The sequence below is a fragment of the Ovis aries genome, chromosome 9, assembly GCF_016772045.2.
Source record: "Ovis aries strain OAR_USU_Benz2616 breed Rambouillet chromosome 9, ARS-UI_Ramb_v3.0, whole genome shotgun sequence".
NCBI lineage: Eukaryota > Metazoa > Chordata > Mammalia > Artiodactyla > Bovidae > Ovis > Ovis aries.
The window spans coordinates 15,678,375-15,701,643 of record NC_056062.1 but is presented as its reverse complement, the minus strand read 5'-3'; the positions used below and the strand labels follow the sequence as shown (position 1 = coordinate 15,701,643).

Below are 23,269 nucleotides of genomic sequence, written 5' to 3'. Positions count from 1 at the left end.
TATCTGGCTTTTTCCCACTTGGTGTGATGTCTTCAGAGCTCACCCATGTTGGAGCAGGTGCCAGGGCTTCCCTCCTTTTCACGGCTGCTGTGATATTCCATGGTGTATGTAAACCACATCCTGCTTCTCTGTTCCTCAGCTGAGGGAACTGGGGCTGTTTTCCTGTGTGTCAGGTGACTGGGCTTAGGTTTTGAGAAGATGACTCAGTCATCAAGCATTTGGGGAGTGCTTTCTGGGCAGGGCAGGTGTGTGTGACCCAGCTGGCCTCGGAGAGTTTGTAGGGACCGTGACGGACCATAAAGTACAGGGTAATCAGCTGCCTACTTCCAGCCCTGAAGAAGACTCCCCTAGGGCCCAGATGAGGGGTCCCTGATATTTTTTGCATAGTTAAAAAAAATTTTTTTATTGAAATATAGTTGATTTACAATATTGTATTAGTTTCAGTGTGTGGCAAAGTGATTCAGTTATACATACATATATATATATATATATATGTATATATATATATATATACATATATATATATACACATACACTTTTTAAGATCTTTTCCTTTACAGGTTATTATAAGATATGGAATATAGTTCCCTGTGCTATACAGTAGGTCCTTGCTGTTTATTTTATATGTAGAAGTATACACATTTTAATCCCCAAATCCCAATTTATCCCTCCCCCTTTACCCTTTTGGTCATCATAAATTTGTTTTCTGTGAATTTATTTCTGTTTTGTAAATGAGTTCACTGTCGCATCGTTTTAGATTCTGCATATAAGCAGTGTCGTTTGATATTTGTCTTCCTCTGGCTTGCTTCGCTTAGTGCGATAATGTCTAGGTCCATCCACGTTACTGCGAATGCCATTATTCCATTCTTTCTTATGGCTGAGTGGTATTCCACCGTGTGCGCTCACCGCCTCTTCTTCGTCCTTTCATCTGTGGAGGGACACAGCTTGTTTCCGTGTCTTGGCTACTGGAAGCAGTGCTGCTGTGGACCTTGCGGGGCGTGGATCCTTTGGAATGATGTCTTCTGCACACACGCGGTGGGCCCTCCAATATTGTGCCCTTTGTGAGCTGTGCAGAGAGCTATGCCTTTAGGAATCCCTCTGCTGCGTTCTTTTCTGGTGGCTATCCCCCCATCATGGGCCGAGGCCTCTCCTGCCCCCTCCTCAGTCCACGATGCCCACTTGGCCCCCAGCCCTCTTGAATATGGCCTTTTGCCTAAGTGGGGGCCCCCTTCTTGTGTCTCACTGTATTCTGACTGTGCACCCCTTTCACTGAAGGCAGTGAGCTTCTCCCGGGCAGGGGCCAGTCTTACCGTCTCTGTAGCCCCAGCGCCTCACTCAGAGCGAGCTCCGCACGGGCTCCGTCAGTGTTGGTGGAAAGGTTGGTGCTCTCTCTTGTGAGGCGATGACGCAGGCGGGACTGGCCAGATGTGTGCAAGACGGCTGTCCAGCCCCCGTCCAGGCTCCTCTCCGTCTGGAGATACCAGCACCATTGAAACTGGAGACCGGGCCTTGCCAGGATTTGACGGGAAGTGACGGTGCCGTTGCTTTTCTCCAGGATGAGTACTGCTTCTACAACGGCAAGACGCACTGGGAGGCGCTGGGGCCAGGCGGGGGCGCGGCCGGCTGCTTCGTGCCCTTCGCGGTGTGCGTGGTCTCCAGGTTCCCCTATTACAACGCCCTCAAGGACTGTCTCTCCTGGTGAGTCTGCACCCGCCCCCCAGAAAGCCTGCCTGCACCCTGGGCAGCCGGGCTTCTGGGCTCCCACACCCAGAGTACTCCCCTGGCGGTGAGAAGTCCTGGAACTCCTGGAGCAGAGATTTCAGCTCTGATTAGCAGTTCAGAAGACGATGATTGGATGCTCATATTTATTTTGTGATGTGATTTTTCTTTCAATTTCAGTTTATTGACTCATCTGAAGTTCTGTAAAGATTTCGAAGTTGACAACCACATAAAAGACTTTGCTGCAAAACTATCTTTAATACCCAGCCCGCCCCCTGGACCACTCCATTTGGTAATGAAATCCGAATTATCTTGTTTTTTTTTTTTTCTTTGCAAATAGTAAAGGTAATATGATGAAGATGGTTTATTTATTTTTAATTGACATGTAGTTGATTTACAACGTGTTAATTTCTGCTGTATAGCAAAGTGACTCCGTTTGACATATACGTATTCATTCTGTATGTTCTTTTCCGTTCTGATTCATCGTAGGATGTTGAATATAGTTCTCTGTGCTGTACTGTTGGATGCTGCTTATCCGTTCTGTGTGTGATAGTTAGCACCTGATAGTCCCAAACTCCGCCCCCAGCCCTCCCCAGTCACTCCCCTCTCGCATCCACCAGTCTGTTCTTGCATCCGTGAGTCTGTGTCTGTCACGGACAGCTTCGTGAGTGTCATATTTTAGGTCTCACGGGTAACTGGTGCTGTGTGGTGCTCGTCCCTCTGTCTCCGGCTGGCTCTGATGGTCTCCAGTTGCATTCATGTTGCTGCAGAACACGTTATTTCCTTCTTTCGTGTGGCTGAGTAGCAGTCCATCGTATATAGGTCCCACGTCAGTGGAGATGGCTTAACTTTTTTAAATGATTTCCAGTTCTAGCTTTGTTTAAATTTTGCTTCTCAAGTTCCTTTCAGAAGCATTTTATGCCTTGTGTCCAAAGGTTAGGAAACTAGAGGTAAATTAGAACATTTGTCTTCTAAAACCTTAAAAATAAAATTTTGGTCTAAAGTCAAATATTTAGGCCTGAGTTTTGCTGAGTGGCTCATGATTAACAGATATTGAGCTAGTAATAGGCCCCTTTGGTGGTTAACATGTTAATTCATTACTGGCTATTCAGAAAACACATCAAATTTACTTATATTACAAATCCGCCCCCCCCTTTTTTTTGGTCTTAAATATGAGGTTTATATTTAACTTATTGATGTTTTTTCTTGTCCAGTGTAGTTAGTAAAAAGCAAGTGGTTTGGTTTTTTTGTTATTCATAGTGCCCTTGTGTTATTTAATTGATAGACAAGGGTTCCCAAACCGGGTTCTGTGAAGCACTGGTTGACATGTTATTAGCTCTCTTGAGGTGGGAGGTTTCCAGGTTAAGGAAAGCTGAAGAAAGACAGACTTATTCCCCTTTTGCTGGGTAGCATGCCAGACTGCTAAGTTGTGTGATGAAACCTGTTTGAGTCAACGATTTCCAAACTAATTTAACTGCGGGATGCTTCCTTTGTTTTGAAAACAGATGTGTTAAATAAATGTCTTGAAGTACATAGTAAATGTTAATTTCACTCTGGTAGTTCCTTCTGGAAGATTTTACCTATACATCCTGTTTTTTCTATGTTTTGATTATTATGGACAGTTGAGAAATTATTAGGATATTTGTGATTATTATTAATTATTAAAGTATGTACATTTTTGTATTACCCTAAACCCAGCAGTCTGCTTGGGAGGGACATCCCACCAAGTACATTCCTGGCTCAAGGCAGGGCACGATGTCTGTCTGTCTGGGTTCCAGTCTCAGAACGCTTTGTGGGGAATGTTTGTTGGATTTCTGTTTCAGGCAGTCATCTTTGCTATGTGGATAACTGGTACTTTCTTGCAGTGAAATCATCATAGTTTATGTTCTTATTCTAGAAACTCAACCCCTGCTCACTGAGGCCCTGCTACAGCAGTGAACCAAACTCCCTGAGTTCAGAACAGTGTTAGGGTTGCCTGTAATTTGCAGTAGTCTGCCTCTGAGCATAGGTCATGTGTAAATAGTACTTAAAACCAATTTTCTGTATCTTAGACTCTTGGAGTAACTAATACTTTGTTCCTACATTTCTACCACTTGGAGTGGGAAAGCTTACTGGGGAAATTGTTTTGGGGCAGGTTCACGGGCATCTTCTGGATGCCTCTTTGCCCCACATCCACCCTCTCAGTCACACCTGGGTCCACCTCCAGCAGCTCTTTCCAGTTCCCCTGCTTCCACTGCCCCCGCGGTTCTGGGCCACCAGCTTCTCCCACCTGCATGACTTAGGGAACCACTGGGCTGTCCACTTCCATTTGTTTTTTAAAGTTTTTATTTATGTATGTGTCTATCTTTGGTTGTGCTGGGTCTCCGTTGCTGCAAGCGGGCTTTAGTTGTGGTCAGCAGAGTTGCAGCGCATGGCCTTCTCTCGTGGTGGAGCGTGGGCTCACGGCGCTCAGGCTCGGTACTTGTGGCTCCTGGGCTCCAGAGCACAGGCTTGGTAGTTGTGATGCATGGGTTTTAGTTGCCCCGTGGCATATGGAATCTTCCCAGACCAGGGACTGAACCCATGTCCCATTGATGGTGGATTCTTAACCACTGAACCACCGGCAAAGCCCTCCACTCCCAGTCTTGACCTTGCATTCAGTCTGTCCTTTGCACAGTGGATAAAGAGATCCTTAAACTCTATTCTTTCCTTTTGGACTTAAGACCCCCCACTGGTTTCTCCCTGGCCCCTCCACCCAGACCTGCCTGCCCGTGTTACCATCCGGCTCTGTCTGCACCAGGCAGTCCTGGCTCACTGTCGTTCGGCCGCACTGGGCCCCTGTCGTCCCTTGCACAGGACCTTTGCACGTGCTGGTGCCCCTCCAGCTCCTGCCACTCTCTCAGGCCTGGCTCAGGTGCCAGGTCTCAGAGCAGCCCCTCTCACACTGTCCAGCACAGCCTCTCGCTCTCCTGCAGAGCTCAGCACAGCGGCAGTGTGGGCTTGAGTGTGCCTATTTTCTGTTTAACGTCCAGTTCCTCCATCGGATGCTGGGCCACAGGAGCTCAGAGGCTGTGCTCAGAGCTATATTTCCAGCACTTGGCCTCTGCCCCGCAGAGCACTGTTCGGTGAGTGAACGAAAGGATGTTCCAGCATCACCAGCAGCGCTGAGTCAGGGCCTGCATGCTGGAGCTTGTGGTTTGTCGTGGGCTACATTTGGATTAGACGTCCCTAGGCTCCTCCACTAACAAATCTAATTAGCTGTGGGGTCCCAGTTGGTATGGTGGCCTTCGTTTGTCGTAATACGTGTTGTAGAATTGTGGCTGTTGACTGTTGTGAAGAAACCTAAGAGGTCAGTTTCATCTGATGTGGGAGCTGATTAAGCAGTGTTTTCTAGAACCCGCTGCAAACCAGTGTCAGACACCCCATCTGCCCGTATGAGAGCCCTTGCTGAGTGCTCCTGTGTGCCTGAGGCCAGGGCAGGCTTAACCATGCTGTTCCCAGCTCTCCACCTCTTCAGAGGGACCCTGTTTTCCTCCTTCACATCTGCCTTCTGCTTCAAACTTTAACACATAATAAGCATCTTGTGAATGTGGGATTTGAATTTGAAGCGTCATTTTAAAATAATATCATTTAGAAAGATAAAATGTCCTTAAAATTGTTTTGAATTCCGTGTCTTTAAGGAGCTCTGGGGCGTCCCCGGTGGCTCAGGGGTAAAGAACTCGCCTGTGGTGCAGGAGCCACAGGAGACTCAGGTTGAATCCCTGGGTTGGAAAGACTCCCTGGAGGAGAGCTTGGCAACCCACTCCAGTATTCTTACCTGGGAAATCCCATGAACAGAGGAGCCTTGTCGGCTATAGTCCATGGGGTCGCAAAGAGTCGGACATGACTGAAGCGACTTAGCACGCTCTCAAGGAACTTTGTTAAATTGAAACTATAAGCAAATCCATAATAAGTAGTAACCACAAATAATGTATACTGGTTAAGATTGGTTTGAACATGCTTGATCAAGAATTTGTGCTAATCAAACTGGATATTTGGGAGGCAGTTTATCTTTGTTTTGTCAGTGAACAATTTGCTGTTTAATTAAAGAATTTAAGGGAGTCTGGGTGAAAAAAGACATTCAGTTCAGTTCAGTCGCTCAGTCGTGTCTAACTCTTTGGACCCCATGGACTGCAGCCAGACCTCCCTGTCCATCACCAACTCCAGAGCTTCCTCAAACTCATGTCCATTGAGTTGGTGATGCCATCCAACCATCTCATCCTCTGTCATCCCCTTCGCCTCCCGCCTTCAATCTTTCCCAGCAACAGGGTCTTTTCAAATGAGTCAGTTCTTCACATCAGGTGGCCAAAGTGTTGGAGTTTCAGCTTTGGCATCAGTCCTTCCAGTGAATATTCAAGACTGATTTCCTTTAGGATGGACTGGTTGGATCTGCCTGTAGTCCAAGGGACTCTCAAGAGTCTTCTTCAACACCACAGTTCAAAAGCATCAATTCCTCTGCGCTCAGCTTTCTTTATAGTCCAACTTTCACACCCATACATGACTATTGGAAAAACCACAGCTTTGACTAGATGGACCTTTGTTGGCAAAGTAACATCTCTGCTTTGTTATATGCTGTCTAGGTTGGTCATAGATTTTCTTCCAAGGAGCAAATGTCTCTCAGTTTCATGGCTGCAGTCACCATCTGCAATGAATTTGGAGCCCCCCAAAAATATAGTTTGTCACTGTTTCCTCTGTTTCCCCATCCATTTGCCATGAAGTGATGGGACCAGATGCCATGATCTTAGTTTTCTGAATGTTGAGTTTTAAGTCAACTTTTCACTCTCCTCTTCCACTTTCATCAAGAGGCTATTTAGTGTAGGGAATATGCTATGCATAGGCCTGTACTGTAATTAACAGAGCATCTTTGAAGAATAAGAACTACTTCCTTACAGCCCCCAGGCAGAGGGCTGGGAGCAATAAAAAGTACATCGTAGAAAAACGTCTTGAAAACAAGATGTTGAATTACTGATGTGACTGATGGAAAACCATCAGTGACTCTTCTCCTGACCAGAGCCTTGAGGGAGTTGCTGAGAAAGGTTGTCACTAGCTGAGGGGCTAAACAGAGTCGTGAAAGGCCTGGAGGTTTGATATTGAGGACTGTGCATTGCATACATTTATCCCCCATCTGAGATTTTAAAAACAGAAATCTCTAGAGCACCTACGAGGAAGTAGATGTTAGCAATAAAAAGCATGCAAGTATTAGGATCTGGGCTTTTGCCTGCAAGTGGCATCAGCCCCCTGATCCCCACCTTATTTCTGAGTCTTATTTTTCCTTATTCTTCTGCGGTACCGCTCCCTGAGGTCAGTTCGTTGTTGGGCTGGTCCCAACACTTTAGTTCTTCACTTTCTGTCAAAAGGGTGGTATCATCTGCATATCTGAGGTTATTGATATTTCTCCCGGACATCTTGACTCCAGCTTGTGTTTCATCCAGTCCAGCATTTCTCAAGATGTACTCTGCATATAAGTTAAATAAGCAGGGTGACAGTATGCAGCCTTGACATACTCTTTTTTTCTATTTGGAAGCAGTCTGTTGTTCCATGTCCAGTTCTAACTGTTGCTTCTTGACCTGCATACAGATTTCTCAGGAGGCAGGTCAGGTGGTCTGGTATTCCCAAAAGACATTAGGTCCTCAGTTTGTCATGAAATGTTCCTGGGAGTTCTGTTTATCTCTAGACGGTTTTATTTCTGTGACATTGGAGGTGACAGCATGAGTCTTCGAAAGTGTCTTCTAACTCAGATGCTTTCTGAGCCCAAATGGTGAATTTCAGTGCGTTTCAGCCTCTGCTGGAAGCAGCTCCCTGAGCCAATGCTGGAAACTGGTTGTTGCAGATATTTAACATGAAACCACTACAGATCGTGTTTCCCTCGAGAGCGGACCCCGAAAGCCCCCTCATCGACTTGGACCTTCACCTGCCCTTGCTGTGCTTCAGACCTGAGAAGGTGCTACAGGTATGCGTCCCTCCACACCTGTGAGCACCTCATGCTAACTGACTTAACGGGACATCGAAGAGAGGTTCTTCCTTTTTTGCTTAAAACCAACCTTCACCGCAGAGCACACTGTTGGGGTCAGGGTGGTCTGGGTTCTGGCAAGCGGATTGGGGGAGCCGGGAGGGAGCTGCCCTGTGTCCGGCCTCCCGGGCGGCACCCTCACGATGCTTCAGGCTTGTGCTGTCCCCCGCCTGCCCCGCAGATCCTCACCTGCCTCCTGACGGAGCAGCGCATCGTCTTCTTCTCGTCCAGCTGGGCTCTGCTGACGCTCGTGGCCGAGTGCTTCATGGCCTACCTGCACCCCCTGCAGTGGCAGCACACCTTCGTGCCCATCCTGTCCGGGCAGATGCTGGACTTCCTCATGGCGCCAACCTCCTTCCTCATGGGCTGCCACCTCGACCACTTTGAGGAGGTCAGCAAGGTGAGCACTCACTGCCGGATTCAGGGCGCTGAGTCACGCGACTTTGGGAGGATGCATGGGGAGCTGCTGGGCAGCGAGGGGGGCGCAGAGGACTGGGGTGGCTCCAACACAGGGCACCGGCGCGCCCTCCTTGCCCTCGGGGTGTGCTCAGGGCCCGCGCTCCGAGCATCACACCTGACACCACTTCTCAGGTTTTCAGGGAGGTGAGGGCAGGCATCGGAGTTGAGGGAACTGATTTCGAGTGTCACCTCTGCTGCGTACTAGTTTTGCGACCCTGAATGGCTTATTGGCCCTTGCTAAGCCTCAGTCTCCTCATCTGTGAAGTGGGCATGGCCGCGGCCTCCTGGCAGGGTTCTGGCTCAGGAATGTCCCCCCTCCATCCTGGCCAGGGTTCTGGCTCAGGAATGTCCCCCATTCCTCCTGGCAGGGTTCTGGCTCAGGAATGTCCCCTGTCCCTCCTGGCAGGGTACTGGGCTTGGTGGATGGGAGCCACCATGATACTGTCCGTATTTTCCACTTTCACTGTTATTGATTAAGCCTCTGCTGTTCATTAGTACTGTGAACCTACTTCCAAGATGAATGCAGGTGCGTGCTTGGTGTCCGAGGGGCCTGTGGGCCTTGCTGAATCCAGTGGCGTTTACTCGCTCGGGGGCAGACCTGGGTCCTAACGGGAAGCTGCTGGCTGCAGCATTAGGCAGCGTTGGGGCAAACAGTGGGTGCTTCATAAGGGCAGCTGTTTTTGCTGCTGTGCTGACGGGGTGCATTTCAAAGGGGGAGCTCAGGCCGTAGACATCGCCAGCAATAAGAGCAGATTGGGTTTTCTTAAAATGGCTTTTTTTTCAGATACTATTTACATACCACAGAGTTTCCTGGACTAAAATGTACAACTCAGTGGCTTTTAGTAACTTGGTGGAGCTGTGGTGACTAATTTTAGGCTTTTTGGGCAGCCCACAGAGAAACCCTGCCTGTGTTAGCAGTCACCCCGCCACCACCACGCCCCCCCAGACCCTGGCCACCGCTGCCTGCTCTGTGGACCTGCCTGTTTTGTATACGTGAATTTTACATAGGTGGAATCGTTCAGTGCGTGGTCTTTTATAACTGGCTTTCACTTAGTGGTGTGTTTTTGAGGTTCATCCATGCAGCAGCCCTTTATTTTTATTGCCCAGTAGGGTTGCCCTGAATGAAGAGACCACAGCTGTTTATCCATTCATGAGTTGAGGACATTTGCGGTTGTTTCTATGTTTTGACTGTAGTGAACGGTGAGGCTGTGAACACTCACGTACAGGTCTTTGTGTGGACATGCGTTCATTTATTTACCTCGGTACACACCTTGGAACACACCTGGGGGAGAAATTGCTGGGGCCAGTGCTAGTACTGTGTTTAACCTGGAGAGATGTCCAGGCTGCAGCTACCTGGCTCACCGTCCCTCCAGCACGGGGAGGGCTCCGGCTTCCTGCCTCCCCTCAGTGCGTGTCACCGGTCTTTCTGTTTTCAGCCTCTTGCTGGCCGGTTTGGATGACTGGCATCGTGGAGGTCTTTTTCTGGTGCTTATTGGTAGTTGGTCCAAGGTGGGTTCTCATGTAACTTTTTCATTTTAATTTTAATTAACATGTAGCTGATTTACAGTGTTGTGTTTGGTATTTCAAAAATGTCTCCGTGTGCACAGAACCCGAGAGGAGTGGGTTGCTGCGTGGCCCGCTCTGTCCTCGGAGGTCGTCTGGGTTTTTCCTGGTGTTTGCAGCACAGCACGGCTGAGCCCAGTGCCCCTCCTGGGGGCGGAGCCGGCATGTCTGTGTTCTTGGCAGACTCGGTGACTCACTCACCAGGGACAAACACGCTTTGGGAAAAGGCCATTCAGACCTCCTGGAAGGAACGGAAAAACGTCACTCTTGGAAATGAGGCAAAAATAGCCATGCTCTGGAGTTAAAACTGGGTTTCTTTTTTCAGTCGTCAGGGGAAAAACTGCCTTCATTTGGGCCCATCAGGAGGCACAGGGACTTGACTCCGCTCTGCAGAGGAAGTCTGTGAAGGAAGTCCTCCTAGCCTCCTGCTCCGGGAGGCGTCAGGGCAAGGCAGCATGTCTTGACTGAACGCGTTTGGGGTTTGGATGTTTCCTTGATGGTGCTGGGCATGTGGACGGGGTCCTTGTAAAAGCTGGGCATTCACGCGCCGAGGATGCCTGTCCCCTCCAGTGCAGTCCTCTGCTTTGGGGCACGTGTTTGCATACTCCACGTGAGCACGCATACTCCATACTGCAGTGCGGAACACGCACTGAGAGGCCGGCCCGGCAGGAAAGCCAGGCAGAGTTTGGCGTCGTGTTCCCGGGACAGTTGAAGTGCAGAACTTAGGGGTGTGACTCAGTATTTGTGTGTTCCATCACAGATAAGACTTCACAAGTAAGCCACACACACGTCTCAAGAACGCTTGAGTGTGTGGGCTCCCTGAGCCCAGGGCCCACCTGGGCTCTGGTCCTTGGGGGTGGGGAGCTAGCCGTGCAGCCCAGCAGGCACCCTGAGTGTTGAATGTCGGGGTGCTCTGGCTGGAGCTCTGGAATGTCCTCTCCAGGCTCCCTGAAGTGGTCCACGGAGTGTTTGTACCAGGGAAGGGGGAGGCCTGACCTCCTGTGTCGGAATGTTGACTCAAGGCATGTTTAATCACCTTAGCTTATTAACCTGACTCGTGGTATGCATTGCATTTTGGAGCAGACAATATAAGGCTTTGTGTGCATATTAAATATATAATAATTTAATTAATGACGATCTTAGTGAATGCAAAATGTAGCTTTGTGTTTTCAAAGATGTATACAAATTCAGATTCCTACTTTGATCTTTACACACTTGTTTTATAGGAAGCCGATGGTTTAATTCTGATAAACATCGACAATGGGAACATCACCTACTCTAACGATGAGGAGGTTGATGTTCCCGACATCCCTCTCCTGGCCGCACAGACGTTTATTCAGAGGTAAGAGGAGAGATCATGTATGTTTGGGAAAGTCTTGCTCAGGTTTGTACTTGCCACATCTGAGTATCTTTTCCATTCTTATATTAACAGATGGTTTATGTATTTAATGGGGTTTCCCTGGTGTCTCAGACAGTAAAGAATCTGCCTGCAGAAAAAAAAAAAAAAAGAATCTGCCTGCAATGCTGGGTTCCATCCCTGGGTCGGAAAGATCCCCTGGAGAAGGGAATGACTTCCTACTCCAGTATTCTTGCCTGGAGAATTCCATGGACAGAGGAACCTGGCAGGCTACCGTCCAAGGCGTTGCAAAGAGTCGGACACGACTGAGCGACTAACACTTTTACTTAAAAAAAAAGATGTATTTAATAGTTTGGAAATTACTTGTGAATGCTTCAATATAAAAGTTGGTTGTCTTTATTCTGATCCTGTCTAAATACTAAGTGGCCCCTGAACCAGAGGAGTCACCCCCCTGGGGCACCTCCCAGCCCCCTTCTGGACTCATGATCTCTGAAGTCCCTTCTCCTTCATTCATTCCTTCACCTATGCACTCACCAGATATGTGTCCAGTGCAGCGGGCAGAGTATTGTATAATGAGCAAGCCGACGTGGCCCCCGCCTCGTGGCACTGTCAGCTGGGGGACCCTGACGGCCGTGCCCCCTGCTCTTCCCTGCACGGGCAGCTGTCTTCCCCTTTTGCCCCCGCCCCTCCCCCCACACAGAGCTCTCTCTCAGTGCTGCTATTTTTCCGTGACTGTGTCGTGGCCGTCTCTATGACTACACTTTACTGGCCGAGCTCAGGCCTGACGCACTTTTCCCAAAGAGGGCAGGTGATAACTGGTAAGGCTCCGCGGGTCCCACGGCTTCTGTCGCGGTGGGAGAGGCGTGGCAGTGAGGGGCCGCCCCACGAGTGTCTTCGGGGGCGAGTGAGGGGAGGTGTGGTCACTACTTACGCCAGGATGAAGGTGGATCCAGGGTGGGCGAGGACAGAGCTGGGCCCCCTCAGGGGGTCCTGCAGAGGGACGTTCCCCTCTTTGGAACCTAATAAGGTAGTAGTGGGAGAGATCCCGCTTTTAGTATTCCAGCCCTAGTGTGGACCGCAGGCAGGCCGGGTGTGGAACTCGTGGGCAGACCCTTGCAGGGCGAGGGACGGGGGTGAGCATAGCAGTTGCTACTGGCCATCTCCCATCTGTGGTCACTGTCCCCCTTTATCTTGTCTGCTGTTAGGAGGTCAGACACAGGCTGACCCGAGGCCTGAGAGCAGGGGAGGGAGCAGGTGGTCCTCCTCTGGCTCCGTAACTTGGCTATTCTCATCTGTGCCTCTTACTGTGCATCAGTCAGCGGGGGCTGCTGTAACAAACACCTCCTAAGTGACAGACATCTACTGCCTCCCAGTCCTGGAGGCTGGAAGTTCAAGGTCAAGGTGCCAGTAGGGCTGGTTCCTCCCTGGGTCCTCACGTGGTCGCGCCCCTGGGGTGTCGTGTTTTAATCTCCTCTTATAAGAACACCCATCGTATTGGAGTAGGTCCAGCCTCATGACCTCATTTTAACTTAATTGCCTCTTTGAAGGCCCCAACTCTAAACATAGATGCTGTGAGGTACTGGGGGTCAGGGCTCCGACGTGGGGATTTGGGGAACAGACAGTTCAGCCTGTCACATCTTGGCATTGATTACTCCCTCTCCCTGGATGGTTTCTACAGTCGGTGGGAGCGCCATCAGTGGTCCTCCCATCGTAAACAGTCTTACAGCACCCAGAGCCTGGGCTGCGGGTGTGGAGGCCCGCGTGGCTGGTGGGTCGTGCTCACGGGGCCCGGCCAGGTGGCCTGGTGGAGTGTCTCCCTGTGTGAACTCAGAAGGCGAAACCCACATTCCTCACCGTCTGGGTTTCTGATAAGCAAAGTCCGCATTCCCCGATTTTTGAGGACTGATCTTGGCCAGCGTCTGACGAAGCTTCTCAAGTGTTTGCTTGGGTGGAGCACATCCAATGAGATGAGATCTCGCCTCTGCCCACGTGTTACTGTGAGAATTCTAGAACCTTCCCAGGGTTCTCGCTTGGTCAGACCCAAGGTGGTGGCGTCTCAGGCTCACCACGAGGGGCTGTTTATAAACGTGAACTAACCTGTGCGTGGTTGGTGGCGTGTCTGTGAAGGGCCCTGGGACCATCATCCAAGCCATGGCCGTGGGCCTCCTCTTGGGGACCAGGTGCCTGAGCACCCACCCAGCGTCTTTGGTGGGAAGACGCCCCTGCGCCTGGGCGCCCTGTGCCATGCTGTCTTCCTCGCCTTGAGTGGAGCGTGTGTTTGCTGTGTCCCCCTGCCCCACCAGATCTCTAGACACGTGTCATGTGGGTTTATTTGCATATTTAAAGCCTCCGACTCTCTCCTTGGTGTCCAAAGTCACATCTAAAGGTGCAGCCATGGCTGGTGCTGGGGAGGCGGGGGTCCTGTGTGATGAAGACCCCTGGGAGCCCCTGTCCCCGAGAACCGCCCCCGAACGGGTGGCCACGCCTCGAGCACCGGCACCTGCCGGGGCAGGGCCTTCGTGCCCAGGCCCTCTGGGAACCCTTTGGCCGTTGTGGAAGAGGGAGTGTTGAAAAGAGGGACGGGATGACTCAGCTTGGACAAAAGCACCTGTGGTCCAAAGACAAGGCCTTTGTGGGTTCCTCACTAGTGAGCTGTTTGTGTTGGGACTTGAATAGACTCCCAGCCGGAATGTGTTTTTAACGACATCCTCTCTCCAACCCCCACCCCGGTATTGATAGGTGTTCTGAGCATCCTAAGAGGGTCAGTTTAGCTCTCCCTGGAGGATTCTCTCCTGCCCGTGAGCAGTGGTCACGTGCTGTGGGCTGAGCTGTGGTCACTATCCCTCTGTTCCTTTCCAGGGTCCAGAGCCTTCAGCTGCACCACGAGCTGGAGCTGGCTCACCTCTGCACCAGCACAGACGTGAACGAGGGCCGGGCCTCCAGGCGGGCCTGGCAGCAGCGGCTCAACTGCCAGATCCAGCAGATGACCCTGCAGCTGCTCGTCAGCATCTTCAGGTACTTAGAGCCCCTCCAGGGTTGTCACCTGGTCCCCAGCCCGCTCCCAGTTCCACGCCGGCCGTGGCCCCAGAGCTCAGGGACTGAAATCCAGGACTGATGTGGCAGAGGCCCCTGCACCCAGGAGGATCCCTGGGAGTGTGTCAGCCCTGCCCAGGGCCTTCCCACGCCCTCCTCTCTCCTGCAAAGGACCACTGTGGGCGGGCAGCCCCGGGTCGAGGGACAAATGGACTGTTTGGGGCTTGCAGCCCACCTGAAGGAGAGCCCAGGCTGGTTAGCACCCAGGACTGGCCCCCATTAGAAGCTTTTCTTCTTTCTCCCCATTGCCGTCACCTTCAGCATTGGAGTCTGGCGTGTGTTGTTGGGAGCCAGCTCTTGAGCCCAGTCGGTCGAGTGGACAGCGCAGTGTGTTTGCTGTACCGAGATGTAGTGCAGGGTCCAGTGGTTGTTCTGGCCTAAATGTGCAGTCCTGTAAGGAATGTCCGATAGACCTATGCCGACATTCATGTTAACTTTGTGGTGAAGTTATTGGTAGGAAAGCCTTTTTTCCCTTCCGGTTCTCTTTTCTCTGCTTTGTCTTGCAGCCTCTCTCTCCCCTGCCTCACCCCTCTGCTCCTCCTCCCACCCTCGGGTCGTGCGTGGCAGGGAAAGTGGCAACTCCAAGTCCTCTTCTGATCTGGACGGACCCAGCCTGGGAATGGTTTAGACCAGAGCTGGCCCACTTGACAACACTGTGTGATTCAACATTTTAATGGTTGTGTTTTTTAGCCGTCTTTCCTTACATAAAGCAAATAATCTATTAGAAGAAAAATGGGATGTTACATTATAGGTGGGTTGCGTTAGCTCTCTGCTTAAGGCACTATAATTTGTGTGGTCATAGAAACGTTGTTTTCCTTTTGTTCTTTTATTTTTTTTTTTTCCAAATTTTGATGCTTTTATTTCAAGATTTTATTTTTCTGTGCATGCTCATTCACACTCAAGCTTTTATTTTTTAAAAAACATAGAAATATAACAAAATGGTAAGGCCATGACATACTCAAGCTTTTATTTTTTAAAGACAAAGATTGAAATATAACAAAATGGTAAAGCCATGATGTATTATAGACACCTAAATATATGGACTAATATGATCTATATTATTTTTTGTATAAGCTATAGAGCATTGCATTGGTAGAGAATCATAAGTTGTGTATATCAAATGTTCTACTCCTTTTGTTCTTTTAATATGGAATCTTTTATGAATGATTTCCCAGGTAGTGCTAGTGGTAAAGAACCTGCTTGCCAATGCAGGAGACATAAGAGACACACAAGGGTTCGATCCCTGGGTCGGGAAGCTCCCCTGGAGTAGGAAACGGCAACCCACTCCAATGTTCTTGCTTGGAGAATCCCCGTGGACAGAGGAGCCTGGTGGGCTACAGTTCATGGGGTCACAAAGAGTTGGACACGACTGAGCATGAACATGCAAGCTTGATGAGTTTAGGTCATTAAAAAGCAGACAGTATGATTCTAAAAGCTGGCTTCCCCTAGATGAAGTCACGTCTCTCCTCACAGGAGAGGGAAACCATTGAACATCCACGTCCTGAATATGCTCTGTACGGTTACTGATTCTGTTGGTAGCTATCTCATGAGATCTGGGGCGTCGTGTGGCCAAGTCCCCGTGGAATGCAGATTTGGAAGTGGCCAATAGGAGTCCAGCTGGCAGCCAAGCTAGGCTAATACCCAGGATCTGTCTGCCCTTGCTGTGTCACCACCCTGAACTCAGTCTTATTAGCATGAACAATTACGGCCGATCACGTCTTCTTTATCTGAATAAGGAGCTAAGGGGCTCAAGACAGACCCACGTCCCCCTGCCAGCCCCCCAGAGCTTCATTCCAGCTGGAGGAAAGCTATATTGAAGTGACAGGCCAGCCTGACCACGGGTTACACTCAAACCCTCGGAGCTCAGTAATCCTTGTGCAGACAGGGCTTTTCAAACTGTGTGTTTCTTGCCATCATTTTTCTGCTAACACGATATGCTTTTCATGTGTTTGAACACATTTCAACACTTAGACTGTCTTTCTTCATCAGGGAAGTGAAGAATCACTTGAATTATGAACATAGAGTGTTCAATAGTGAAGAGTTTCTCAAAACAAGAGCTCTAGGGGACCAGCAGTTTTATAAACAGGTGAGAGGCGTATGGGGTTTGTGTGCGTGTCTATATTCCATCCTTCGCACTTTTCTGTGCTTAAAATACTTTTCACATCCAGGGTTTCCAGCATCTGTTGATACTTTATTCTGTGTTTTAGCTTTTCTAGAAGTTTGTTTGAGCGTGGGTCCTGCTGATCCTTTGCCCAGCTCTTATTTTCTTAATTGGCTTTTTAGAGTGATATACATGTAACTCAGTGCACCTGTTTTAAGTGTGGAGTGCTGAGTTGTTGTGGCCAAGGCCCGTGCCTGGTAGCCCCTTCCTCAGCCTGGATCTGGGCGCATCTACCAGCCCTCAGCCTGGATCTGGGCGCATCCAGTCAGCCCGCACAATTCCATGCCCTTCCCATCACCGCCTCCTCGCCTGGGCTGGGCCATGTCCACTCTCCCTGAGAGCTGCCTGGGAGGTTGTTCTGCGTGAGTCTGTGGATGGGTGGGCTGGCTGTGAGGTGGGCATGTGGGGGAGGCCACCATCCCCAGGAGATCCCAGAATTAAAGACTCAGCTGCTATTGTCCTAGGGGGCAGAGTGGTTTGGGCTTTCGAATTTTTTGGTTTTATTTTTTTCAAACGTAAAGAGTGTCTTATTCTTTGAGGTTGGCTGGTGAGGGATTGAGGAGGATCTTAGTTTAGATTCTGATGAACTAAGAAAGCTGCCTGTGTTGGAAACTTGGGTCTAGAGGTGCTGGCCAGAGGCCTCGGTGGGTCGGGGAAGGGCCACTCGTGCAGCGGCTGCAGGGCCCCTGGTGGCTCAGAAGGGCAGTGGGGCAGGCGCAGTGACCGCCCCTCTGCGTCTCTTCCAGGTCCTGGATACATACATGTTTCACGCCTTCCTCAAGGCCCGGCTCAGCAGAAGGATGGACGCCTTTGCCCAGATGGACCTCCACACGCAGTCTGAGGAGGACAGGTATGCACGTTAGGTTCTGAAGGATGCGCCGCTCTCTGGGGGTCGGGACGCTCAAGCAGCAGCTGTCTCTGGACGGATGAACGATAAATCGGAGGAGTCTGACATTTCGATGTGTGGGAGCTGGCTGGCGGGCCTGGCTCCTCCCGGCGGCTCTGTCTCCTGTTGGGGGGACACTGACATGCCCCCAGAGCAGCTCCAGCTCTGCATTCGGGCCGTTCTCTCCCCGTCTTCCTTCTCACGCTCTCCCGACATCTTCGCCATTTCCTGCCTCCTCTGTGTTGCTTTTCCTGAACTCCTGAAACAAGCGTCACCGTCAGCAGCGCCCTCGTTTATCCTGTGTGAGACCTCTCCTGGGGGGCGTGGCCTGCACTCAGCCTTCCCTACACGTGGGAGAGCCAGGCCAGCTCCCGCCATTTCTCCCTCGGCACGGGGATACTGGACACTTGGAAAATGCCCAGTTGAGCCCGTTCTTTGATCATTATTGTACATGTAAGATGTTGGGACTTTCCACCCAGGATAAACGGGATGCTCCTGAGTCCGAGGAGACCCACGATCGAGAAGATGGCCAGCCGGAAGTCCTCAACCCCACACGCGGCCCACCGGCGCATGGTGGTCAGCATGCCCAACCTGCAGGACATCGCAGTGCCGGAGCTGCCGCCCCGGAACGCGTCGCTTCGGAAGATACAGACCACGGAGTGTGGGAGCAGCGGCGCAGGTGGGCCAGCCACACCCCTTCCGTGACCTTTCCCAGTCACGTGGTTCTAACCCTGCCAGTTGCTGAAAGAGGTCAGAGCTCATTCCAGGAGAAGGGAATGGGCCTTTTTTTGGGAGGGTGGTGTGGGGGGGGCGGGTTCTAATAGTTTGATTATTTGAAATATTCTTAGAATATTTATTTCGCAAACTATGTTCATTATAGAGAATGATTTCTTGTCTGTATTTTCCATCAATCACCTGGTTCCCAACTGCTGAAGACCGCAGCTATTCACGGTTTTCATGTCTGTCATACATGTGTGGGTATATGTGTGTATATGCATATTTACCGAGGAGACACCTGTTTACATGTATCACTGTCTACTGAGGTGCAGCGACTATTAAGCCTCCAGTGATTGCCAGGCCAGTGCCCTGCCCCCATGGATAGGGAGGAAGGCAGATGATAGAAATGCGTAACACTGGTGGGGGGTGAGTTGAGGTCTTCAGTATCGTGACACGGTCAGGGTGGTGACGGGCAGGGCCGTGCCGTGGGGGTGGGGGGCTGTGCTGTGGTCTCAGAAGGTGGACGCCAGGGGAGGGGCGTGCCGTGGGAGGCAGCGGCTGCATCTCCACCCACATGCAGAGCATCTGCTTCGGGTCCCCTTGCTGATGAGTTGCTGTAAAACCCATTTGGACCTGTGTGAGCCCTTGTGTCCTTCTGACGTGAGCCGCAGTGAAGCCGGTCACGTGTGATGCCACTTGTGGGTGCTTGGGGCTTCTCCTCAAAGCCCCAGGGAGGGGTCTCCACCCATCCTCAGTGGACGGAGAAGTAGGGGGGAGATGGTGCTGTGGGTGGAGGCACCGGGTACCAGCCGGTGTCTCCTGTGCATTGGCCTGAGAGCCAGAGGCTGAGGGAGGAGCATGTCCTCGCTGCTGGGAGGGGCTGTGTGTCCAAATGAGCAACCTTCTGGAGGCCCCTGGTGGGTCTGAGTCCCCTGCGCAGCTGCCTGCCAGCTCTGTGACCCTGGGCAGGCCGCTCTGCCTCTCTGGGCCTGCACGCCCTCTCTTGTAGAGCATCGTGGGGCTCTGTGCTCTGCACTGGGCCCGCTCGCTGTAGGACTATGTTCCACTCCCTCTGCCCTCTGCCCCTCCCCCGGGCTCCTCCGCCATCCTCCAGGCTTTGTTACTGAGACCCCACCTCCTTGGGGTGAGCTGCTTCCTGCAGCCTGGCCTCGCCCACTGGTGCTGCCCAGGAGCCATGGGGTTGAGGCTGTGGAAGGCACTGGCGTGACACACGGCTGGTTAGGTGTGACATGCAGCAGCTGTGTGCTGGGGGCCAGTGGAGACCTCCACCCCACACCTGTGAGATGAGTGTGGCAACAGTACCCATGCACAGAGCTGCTGCTAAGGTAAAAGAAACGGCTGTTTAACAGGGCTTGCTTGCCTGGCAGGTACCTCTAGGTTATTAGCTTAATCCTCCAGCAAAGACTCAGCATCACATGTTTCAATTTAGCCATCAGCAGTTTTAGCAAATAAAATAATGCCATACTCTCAGGGTGCCACAGGAGGCCGCTGGGGGCCCCCTTCAGCGTGGGGTTCATGGAACTTCCTGGAAGATGTACCTGGTTCCTGCTCCATGCTGTACCCAGGGCCCAGAAACAACAGAATGCTGGGGTGGGAATGCACGTCTGCCTCTAAGGTCTGCGCTTACCGCTCACTTCCCCTTCACCCCCAGTTCTGGACATGCCCCCCAAGTCGACACACACCTTCAAGATCCCGGAAATCCACTTCCCGCTGGTGGCCCAGTGCGTGCAGGCGTTCTACGCGGACTGTGTGGCCCAGCTGAGCAAGGCCATAGGCTCACTGACCCCCGAGAACTCGGTGCTGCTGGCCAGGTACTTCTACCTGCGGGGGCTGGTGCGGCTGATGCAGGGCCAGCTGCTGGGCGCTCTGCTGGACTTCCAGAGCCTGTATAAGACCGACGTGTGCGTCTTCCCCGCCGACCTCGTCCAGATGACTGTGGAGTCCCTGTCGGCACCCGAGCGCACGCAGGCCGAGCGCACGCCCGAGCTGCTCCGGCTCATCAGCGAGGTCATGGACAGGCCCGCGGACGCCCCCAAGGCCGACGACCGCGTCAAGAACTTCGAGCTGCCCAAGAAGCACATGCAGCTGGACGACTTCGTGAAGAGGGTGCAGGAGTCGGGCATCGTGAAGGACACCAGTGTCATACACCGGCTGTTCGAGGCGCTGACTGTAGGTAGGAAGACGCCTGCGGCCGGAGCCTCCCTGGACGGCAGGTTGGCCTAGCCAGGGAGAGCCCCGTGTGTGTGTGGGTCACTCAGTTGAGGAGCCTACCAGGCTCCTCTGTCTATGGGATTCTGCAGGCCAGAATGGTGGAGTGGGTTGCCATGCCCTCCTCCAGGGGATCTTCCTGACCCAGGGATCAAAGCTGGGTCTCCTACACTACAGGTGGATTCTTTACTGTCTGAGCCACTTTTGCCTTCCAGAAAGCCTCATGGGTGGGGGCTTTACCTGCTGACGGACCCAGCAGCTGGTCGAGAGAGGCAGAGGGTCTGGGGAAGCTTGGCGATATCGGTCCTGGGGGACCTGCTCACGGTGTGATGATCCCTCCCTCTGACATGGGGGCCCACGGCTGGGATGGGAAGGTTCCTGCGTTTGGAGCAGGAGCCCAGCGGATCATGCAGACCCAGGAACACACACAGCAGCACAGCACTGGTGGGGCCGTCTGCCTGGCACCTGCCCACCAGCCACTGTCCAGGCCTCAGTCTCCCTGTGACAGAGTGCCACGGTGGTTGGGCCTGTGTGGAGGGTGGAGCACAGGAAGTGTTATTAGATGCCATGAGGAAAGAGCATGCCAGCTCAGGGGGTGTCCAGCCAGGATGACTACCTTGTCCAGGAAGGCTGCCCATGGACTCTCTATCTAGGTTTTGAAGGATGGGTAGGAGTTTTCTGGTCTGGGCACTGCAGACCAGTGTGTACAGAGGCATGTTACCACACGTTGTCACTGTGCTGGGAGGCTAGAGCGTGACCGGAGGAGGGGCCTGACCTTGGAGGAGTCGGCCTCATGAACAAGGGGAGCCTCAGCCTGGGCGTGAGGTGAAACAGGCCTGCTGGGGTACACTCCCTGTGCAGGGTGTGAGGGGCCCGCTGAGGATGGAGGGCAGATGGATCCACGACGTGGAATGGAGCCACAGGAGCCAGACACGGGGAAGCGTCAGGGTTAAGACGAGCCACTTCTCGCAGCAGCTAAGTGGGAGCTGGGGGTGGTCCCAGCTCCGTGTTACAGATAGGGAGCCAGGTTCGCTCCATGTCTTGCCTGTGATCACACGGCTGAGCAGCAGTGACGCTGGATTTTGGACTTGGGTCTTTCTCCAGCTCTAGAGCCCCTGAATATTGGACATTTGGGAAGGTTACTGAATCAGTTAAGATCATCTTGCTTACAAATAATGATGCATTTGTTCACGTAACCAGAGTACGGAGATAAAGATCAAGCTGTCAGGCCAGGCTTGATCCAGCACTGAGGGAGTGTCTGAGGATCTCTTAGTGCTAGCTACACCCTCGGACTGGCCCCAGGATGGCTGCCCACCAGTTCCTCTATCCTTGTCCCAGGGTCCCCAGCTGGCACCCTGGGAGGCACTGAGACTGCCTGCCTAGGTAGGGGCTAGAGAGGACAGAGGGACTCAGCCCAGACCGAGCGCCCGCCTGCGGAAACTGGGTGAGAAGGGGCCTCTTTCCTCCGTGCTTCCTGTCCAGGTAGACTTAGGTGCTGGCGCCACCTGCTGCCTCCTGTGGGGAATGCGCAGCGTCCAGGTGTCCGTGGCTTTAAGAACCTCTTTTTATCTTTATAAAACTAAGGACACCAGAAACAGATTGACCCAGAAACGTTCAAAGATTTCTACAACTGCTGGAAGGAGGCAGAAGCCGAGGCGCAGGAGGTCAGCCTGCCTTTGTCGGTGATGGAGCAGCTGGACAAAAGCGAGTGTGTGTACAAGCTGTCGCGCTCCGTCAAGACGAATCGCGGGGTGGGCAAGATCGCCATGACCCAGAAGCGCCTGTTCCTCCTCACGGAGGGGCGGCCGGGCTACGCGGAGATCTCCACCTTCAGGAACATAGAGGTGAGGCCAGGCCTGGGGCCGCCCGCCGTGGGCCCGCCCCTACTCGTAGCTGCTGTTCACCCCGGGCCCCCGCCCAGGCCGACATTCACTCTCCCGCCTCTCTCGCTGCCTCTCTGCAGGACGTCAGAAGCACCATGGCCACTTTTCTGCTCCTGAGAATTCCCACGTTAAAAATCAAAACGGCGTCCAAGAAGGAAGTCTTTGAAGCTAACCTGAAGACGGAGTGTGACCTCTGGCACCTGATGGTGAAGGAGATGTGGGCCGGCAGGAAGCTGGCCGACGACCACAAGGTCTGTCCCCACCCGCGGCTCCGGTCTCTCCGCGATGCTTAGCATAGCGCCCGGGCGCAGCATCTCGTCAGAGGCACTGAGGAGGCTGTGCTCCACGTGACTCGGTGCGAGGCCCTGGGGTGCTGGGGGAGGCCTTGGGGGCAAACACGGAGGCCAGCCCACAGGGCGGTATGCGCGGACCTGGGCTTGGCCTCTGCATTCCGCCTCCTCGGCTCCAGGTGATGCCCGGGGAGGGCAGCGTCGGGGCTGGACTCTGGCAGATGTGAGCTCAGCTCTCAACTCTTTCCCTTCACGGGATTAGGGTTCTGGGCAGGGGTGTGTTAGGTTCCTTCCACAGGGCTACGGTCAAAATCCTAGGGAATTTTGTAGCTTCACTTACTTTGGGCCAGATTGATGGCTTTGATTACAGCAAGTTAAGACTTCCTAGTCGTGGAGGGTACCCTGGATGGAGGTAAGACACGAGGGGCGATGTTTGCCTTGTCTGAATGGCAAGATGAGACAGGAAACCCACAACAGAGTGAGCAAAGGGTCCAAATTGGGCACTCATACGGGGAATGGTTTCTAAGGTTCTTGAGACCTGCAGTTCACTGGTCACCGGGGAGACGCAGGTGAGGGCGGCAGCCACCCAGTGGCAAACTTTAGGAGGAACGGACGTCCAGGGGTGGAAGAGCTGCCCTCTGTGATGGACGTTCCGTCCCTGGAGGAGCCTGAGGTCAAGGAAATGGAAGGAGGCTTCTGTTTAAAATAAGAAAGGGAGGACTAGGTCCTAAGATTCCGATGTTCTGTGACTTTTGGACTCTCTGATTTTACGTCCACTTGGTTATTTAGCACAACCCAGGTGGCTCCCTGGTAAAAACTCTGCCTGCCAGCGCAGGAGATGTGGGTTCGATCCCTGGGCCGGGAAGATCCCTTGGAGAAGGGAA

General features: G+C 52.3%; 1 protein-coding gene across 9 annotated transcripts in view; it reads left to right on the top strand.

Moving 5' to 3' along the window:
* DENND3 (DENN domain containing 3) overlaps positions 1-23,269 on the top strand; it is a 52,293-nt gene that overhangs the window by 8,341 nt on the left and 20,683 nt on the right. For 8 of the 9 annotated variants that reach the window (XR_006060776.2, XR_006060775.2, XM_027972832.3 and 5 more), the window contains exons 4-15: positions 1,556-1,698; positions 1,900-2,011; positions 7,568-7,687; positions 7,929-8,147; positions 10,996-11,111; positions 13,986-14,141; positions 16,209-16,305; positions 17,127-17,230; positions 17,746-17,945; positions 19,656-20,177; positions 21,797-22,056; positions 22,176-22,346. Coding sequence is in view for 7 of the 9 variants with exons in the window: in XM_027972832.3 (XP_027828633.1) it covers positions 1,556-1,698; positions 1,900-2,011; positions 7,568-7,687; positions 7,929-8,147; positions 10,996-11,111; positions 13,986-14,141; positions 16,209-16,305; positions 17,127-17,230; positions 17,746-17,945; positions 19,656-20,177; positions 21,797-22,056; positions 22,176-22,346 (2,220 nt within the window). In the remaining 2 variants the exon portion in view is untranslated. Of the gene's footprint in view, positions 1-1,555; positions 1,699-1,899; positions 2,012-7,506; positions 7,688-7,928; positions 8,148-10,995; positions 11,112-13,985; positions 14,142-16,208; positions 16,306-17,126; positions 17,231-17,745; positions 17,946-19,655; positions 20,178-21,796; positions 22,057-22,175; positions 22,347-23,269 lie in introns of those variants that run through there. The other variant, XM_027972834.2, reaches the window with a different exon arrangement.